This window comes from Alligator sinensis, unplaced genomic scaffold, assembly GCF_000455745.1.
Source record: "Alligator sinensis unplaced genomic scaffold, ASM45574v1 scaffold353_1, whole genome shotgun sequence".
NCBI classification, from domain to species: domain Eukaryota; kingdom Metazoa; phylum Chordata; order Crocodylia; family Alligatoridae; genus Alligator; species Alligator sinensis.
This window is the reverse complement of record NW_005842075.1, coordinates 272,787-279,258: the sequence shown is the minus strand read 5'-3', so window position 1 is coordinate 279,258 and position 6,472 is coordinate 272,787. Positions and strand designations below refer to the sequence as shown.

Below are 6,472 nucleotides of genomic sequence, written 5' to 3'. Positions count from 1 at the left end.
TTTCCCTTTAGCTGGAAGGGGCACAGCTACCTTGGTGATTTTTTTCCAGTCAGCACCAAGTTACCTTATAGCAGTCATTAATGACTTCCAGCACAAAACTTAATGATTTTTTTCAGTCAAATTGATTCAAGTTATCATTAAATCCTTTACCATGTTGTCCTTGCAGGTAGATAAAATGAATATAGTGTTCATGATATTCTCTGCATAGTACTTAGAAAATAGTCAGGAAACACCATGCTGCAGTAATTAGAATAGAATAGAAATACAATGCTGCAGTAGTAATAACAATCTGTAAAGGCACGTGTTAAGGGAGCAAAGCTCAAATAACTGAAATACAGCTCTATCAGACAAGAAAAGAAAGAAATACGGGGTCCAAGTTGAAAGTAAACAGACTGGTCCACAAAAGATATAAAAGGTTCTCTTGGGATAACATCTCCTTTTCTAATCCTAGAGTAGACCTTGGGGCCAGAGGACATGCAGTTAATGTTAAAAACAAAGTATATTCCATACAATATCTAATAAATTACTAAATAACATCTCATAAATGCCTACTGCCAATCTTTGAATAGCACGTTTTAATATTTTAATCTCTAATGTATCTTTAGCACCCTGGGAAAACATGTATTTCTTCTTAACACTTTCAAATGAAATTAAGTTCTCTTTATCATATTTTGGCATTGTCTTGCAGTTAGTTAGCTATCCTAGAATAATTTTTTTCTAAAGTATTTTTCATCCCACAAATGATTGTCAGAATACTTCTTATTAAGAAAAGAATTAGACCATTTGGGAAAGAGGCAGCAGGAAAGTAGCCAGGGAGATATCCATTTAAGGATGTTTCTAGGGAAATGTTCATTGAAGGATTTTTTTTTCCTTAGGTGAACCACAGAATGAAGAATTAGAAGGATCGCTGTCTTATACCTATGCAGAAGTTCTTGCAAACGGTGAGCTTGAAATTCCCTAAACTTCACTTAAATAGAGCAAAATACTCTTCAGCAGACTGAGTTAAGAGCATTTGTTTTCTTGCATCTTGTCAGACCTGAAAGGCAGTGAACTAACCTTTCCTTAGGTTTCAGCTACACTGAGGAACATGCCTTGTTCTCAAATATCTACCCACACATCTACAGCCCATACATCCCTGTATGGAGTTCCAGAAGGGGCAAATGGAGCTCACAGAACCATTTTCTTTCTTTGATTCCAACTTAGGCAGGGGATAGGAAGAGATGGGGAGATTTCCTTCTCTGATCAAATTGGTGATGAGGAAAAGATCTTCTATAGGGCAGAGGAAGCTAAGTGAGAGTTGAAGGCTGCTGTGAGATTTCCATCTCAAACCATTCTTTCATTATTTGCCAGTACTATTTTATTTTACTGACAGCAAAATTTGGAGGTCAGTAAACACCTCAATCAAGCACCAGCTTTCAGTTCCGCTTTACTGGCCTTGTAAATGCGCACTAAAGTAGGCAGTAATGAACGCAGAGGAGAGGGAGGTTCCCCAAGCCCAGGAGCGAAGAAAAAGGAAGGAACTTCATCTGTGCTTTTAGTGAAGAGTGGGTCTTCCTACATAGTATTAGGGCTGTGCGAAACAGCACTGTTCTGATTCGGCTTCAGTTTTGCCAGTTCTACAGAACGGTGTTTCATTTTTAGTTTTGTTTTGTTTCAAAACCACTGTTCCATTCCATCAGAACTGTTTTTCTGTTTCAATGCTGTTTTAACGTTTGACCCATAGTTATTATGGGGAAACATAAAATGCAGCAGACAGGCAGATCAGGGATTTCCCGGCACTACCAGGAGGGCTGCAGGGGCTGTGCTGGAGTTCTCCTAGGGGTGCAAGCCCCCAATCTTCCTGCCAGATGAAAGAAGCCAGGTGCCACCACCTGGGACCAGTGCCAGGAAGATCAGGGCTGCTGCTGGTCCCTGGCAGCAGCACCCGGCTTCTGTCACCTGGTAGGCAGATCAGGGGCTTGCAGCCCTGGGAGGACTCCAGCACAGTCCACACAGCCTTCCCGGGGGTGCTGACAGGCCCCTGATCTGCCTGCCAGCTGACAGGAGATGTGTGCTGCTACCTGGGGCCAGCGGCATGGGGCTGGGCCAGATCAGCTGGTGTGGGGACCCACTGCTCCGATCCTGGAGCGGGGGAGAGTCTCTGCACCAGCTGATCTGGCCTGGGCCCCGCACCCTCCTCTAGCTGGCTCCAGTACAGAGCTGGGGCAGATCAGTTCATGTGGGGACCAACCCTGCCCTGAATTGGCATGCCTACCCCCCTGCCCACTCTCTGTGTTGCCAGCAAGCCACTGGGACCCAAGCCTGGTGTAGGGGGGCAGGGCACAGACCCAGGCCTGCACCCTGCCTCCTGCACCAAGCTGCAAGCCCCTGGGACCTGAGCCCAGTGTGGGGGGGCAGAGCACAGCCCTGGGCTTGTGCCCTGCCCCCCACACTGGGCTGCAAGCTGCTGGGACCCAAGCCCGGTGTGGAGGGGCAGAGTGCAGCCCCAGGGGTGCACCCCACCCCCTGCATGGAGCTGCAAGCTGCTGGAACTCCCAGCTGGCACCACGGGGAGCGGGCCGGGGGGGGCAGGAGTACCGGTCTGGAGTGTGGAGGGTCCCTGCACCAACTGATCAGCCCTGGCCCCATACTGCATCCAGCTGGAGGAGGGTGCAGGGCCCAGGGCAGATCAGCTGGTGTAGGACCCTCCTACAGGGTGGTAGGTCTCCGCACCAACTGATCTACCCTGGCCCCGTACGGGAGCTGGCTGGAGGAGGTCCCAGCAGCTTGCAGCCCAGTGTGGGGGGTGGGACGCAGGCCCGGGGCTGCACTCTGCCCCCTGCACTGGGCTCAGGTCCCAGTGGCTTGCAGCCCTGTGGAACTCAGCCTGGTGGCGGGAGGCAAAGCACAGCCCCAGCTCTGCCCGCCTCCTGCTACCAGGCTGAGCTCCATGGGGCTGGTGGAGCCCATCAGAATGCAGCATGGCAGTGGGAGGCAGGGAGAGCCAGGGCTGCGCTCTCTGCCGGGCTGAGCTACATGGGGCTGTGGAGCGCAGCCCTAGCTCTCCCCAGCCTCCTACCACCTAGCTGATGATTCAAAACTCAAAATGTTTTGAAACTTTTGAAACATTTAAACTGGTCTCATTTCATTTCAAGGTCTGTTTCAAAGCCCTCTGTTTCATTTCAGTTTCACTGTTTCAAGCTCAAAACAAGTCGAAACAGTGTCGAAAGAAAACAGCCGGTGAAATTTTGCACAGCCCTACATAGCATGTCCCCCTTTCCCATCTCCCTTTCCCATCCCTTACAGAAACTGCCCTTCATCAGCTCTATTACTAAACAGATATCAGATAACATGCTTCTCTGAAGTCATTGGGTCAGCACCACCAATTTATTGACTGATGAAAAAGGATTGATGAAGTTACTAATTATTTTTAGAAATTCCTGTCTTACTACTTTCATCTTGTGGCCAAGTAGAAGTCTTGCTGAGGTTATTGGCATGGTGTGAGAGAAGCCCCTAAGGGTGGTTGTAATGCATCCTAGTGGCCAAACTACATGTTTTCCTCAGCTATTCAGGGTGACTTCCTCACTGTCCTGCTTGCTACACCTTGATGCCTTGGAGATGTCACTCCATTATTTTTTGTGGGATTTCCCTAGTCCTGGCCACACTCACTTAACTGCCCCTGGGGCACTAATCCTTTTGCCCAAGTCTTGACCTTCTTTTGGCTTTGGCTCCGTTTCTCTTGCTGAGGTCCTCAGGCTTGGCTCACTGTCTCAGGCTTTGGCTCCTGGGCCCCAGCCTCACTGCATGCTGGCCCTATACAGGGCTTAATGTAGAGCACTCCCTTGGCACCCTGCTGTGTGGCCTCCAAGCATCACCCATAGCCACAACCTGGTTTGCTGGTTAACGCATGACTCTAAAAGAAGACAGCTACATAACTCAAAACTTGGCTCTCCACAGAGTCCAACAGAGCTCCTTCCTTTTGCAGTGTTAGAGCCAGGTCAGTCCTTGAGTCCTGTGCTCATGTCTATATGGCCCTTTTCTCCTCCCCTCCTGCTCACCTAACCTAGCACTTCTGGCAATAGGGTGTAGGTACTGCTACTTAGGTCAGCCTACAGACTGATCACTGTGGCCCTTTCCAAATTGTTCACCCCTGCTGCCCTTGCAGCTAACCTTCCACTCAGTAGCAGGGGTTGAGATCCCTTGCTGCACTTGGCAACTCTGCTTTGCTGGCATGGTTCGTAGATTCATAAATGCTAGGGTTGGAAGGGTCCCTGGCTGCGATCCGAGGCACCACCCCCATTAAGACTCCTTTATGTGCACTCAGCTGCGTACTCTGAAGACTCTGTCTGAAGTCAGTGATGTGGACACGCAGAGTTCAGACTCCTCCTGCTCTCCTCCCTGTGCCCACTCCCACGCAAACTCCAGCACGCTCTTGAACGTGCCTGTTTGCGGAATCTGTTCGCGCGGCTCAGGAGTGCAGCTCCTGCACAGCACAGCTAAATAAGGACAGGAGGGGAAAAAAAACCCTTCCCTACAGCTGGCCTGGCTCCTCCTCACCCTTCCCCCACCTTGCTTGGCTTACCTTTTTGCTGCTGCTGCTGGCTCCTGCTGGCTCCTCTCCCTCTGGTCCCATCACTTTGCTTGGTGGGGTTGGGGGGAGCCAAGGGCTCACATGTGCTGTTGCACACATGTGCCTTTTTTGGCATCTGGGCCCGACTTATGTTAGAGTATGAGATGCTTTCACTAGCTTTAGCAGCTGGGTGGAATTCAAGATTCACATTTATGAGGTATTTAGTTCAGCATGACACTGGGCTGATGTCAAGACACAGGTATCTGTGATGTTACTAGCTTATCATCTCAAGCTTACTAGTGTGATGTTAAAGGTTCAGGATTCAGTAATATTGGACTGTCTTAGGCTGCATAGCCCACAGAACTTATGACAAGACAAAGGAAAGCCTGAGGTTCCTTTCTGAGGTCATGTTGACTGGCTGACTTTTCTGAAGTAGTTTTTTGGCTTTGATGCGAGAACATGGGGCACTAGAAGAAGAAAAGCCCTGTGTGACTCAACCTGCCTGTAACTCCAAGAAAAAAGGGAAATCCAGTCTCTTGTGCTCTCCCTTACTTTTATTCTTGACTCTATTATAGCCCTACATCTTCCTTCTACCTTCATGTGGCAACTTGAAAAGCAAAACTAGACATCAGTGTCCAATTTTTTCAGCCACTCAGCAGCTTCTGTGAACAAAGAATTAATCAAGGCCTTTCCTCTGGATAAAGCTATTTGACTCAAAGCTGTTGCATGAGTTACTTTTTGGACCACAAACCCCTTTACTGACCATCAGTTATCATGTTGATGGTATTGCCTAAGCCAGTGGTGCCCAGCCCTTTTGTCCAGTGGGCCAGATCCAGCTAGTGGCCCTGGTCCAAACCCCTGGGTGGGTGCAGTAGGTACCCTCTGATCACATGGAGGATGCAGGGGGCTGACCTCAACGTGGCTCTATAGGGGAAAGGAGCTTGACCACCTGTGTGGGAAGGGGGTGTGGCCCCAGTTCCAACCCAGCCCCATGGTGGGGGGAAGGCAGTGTGGCCCAGCCCCAAGCCACAAGTGGGGGAAAGACGGGTAATGGATTGGTCCGATGAGGGAAGGAAACGCACTCGGGGTTTGGGGCTCAGCAATTTGAATCGGGGGGGGAGGGCGTGGCCATATTAGTGGCCACTGCTCCACCACCTCCAAATTTCTGGCATCTTGGGGATCCCAGTGGGCCAGCTGAGATGGCTCCATGAACTGCATTTGGCCTGAGGCCTGGAGGTTGAGCACCCCTAGCTTAAGCCAAAGGATTTAACATTAAGGGTTGTGAGTATATCAGTGAATATTCAGTACCGTGAGTAAGCAAGCTAAGGAACTATGGGTTGGGGACTATAAGATGGATAGAAAACTAACTGGATTACTGGGCTCAGTAATCAATAGTTTGATATCTAGGAGCTGGTATCAAGTGGAGTGCCCCAAGGGTCAGTCCTAGGACAGGTTTTGTTCAATATCATCACCAGTGATCTAGAAGATGAGATGGAGTGTGCCCTCAGCAAGTTTACAGATGATGATGTGACGGGCTAGCTGGTAGTGATTTAGCCCAGGGGTTTTGAAAGGGTAAAAGATGATTGGAGGACTTGGGATTCCCTTTCCTCACCAATCAGGCCCCAGAGACTCACCCTCCATGACTCAGGAGAGACCAGTGAGGGAGCACAAGGAAGGAGTTTCAAAGAGCTGGCAAGAGCTGGGCCAGCAGGGCAGGAGCAGTTGCCCCAGAAGCACCTGAAGGAGTGGGACCTGCAGGCAGCAGTTGGACCCTCAGCTGCACGGCATGTGGCCGGCAGGAGAGGCTCCCTGCTGGGCTCCAGGATTGCCTAAGAGAGGCTGTGGCCAGCAGGAGAGGCTCCCCAGCTCCAGCAAGGATCTGAGCAGTGACCTGAGAGGTTCCCAGCTCTGCTTCCAGCTCCT

At 50.0% G+C, this 6,472-nt stretch overlaps 1 protein-coding gene across 1 annotated transcript in view; it reads left to right on the top strand.

Moving 5' to 3' along the window:
* Nucleotides 1-6,472, top strand: part of BANK1 (B cell scaffold protein with ankyrin repeats 1) — a gene marked incomplete at its 3' end in the record, with an annotated part of 287,684 nt that overhangs the window by 12,206 nt on the left and 269,006 nt on the right. The window contains exon 3 of the mRNA XM_025204276.1: nt 876-941. Within this exon, the coding sequence (XP_025060061.1) occupies nt 876-941 (66 nt within the window). The remainder of the gene's footprint in view (nt 1-875; nt 942-6,472) is intronic.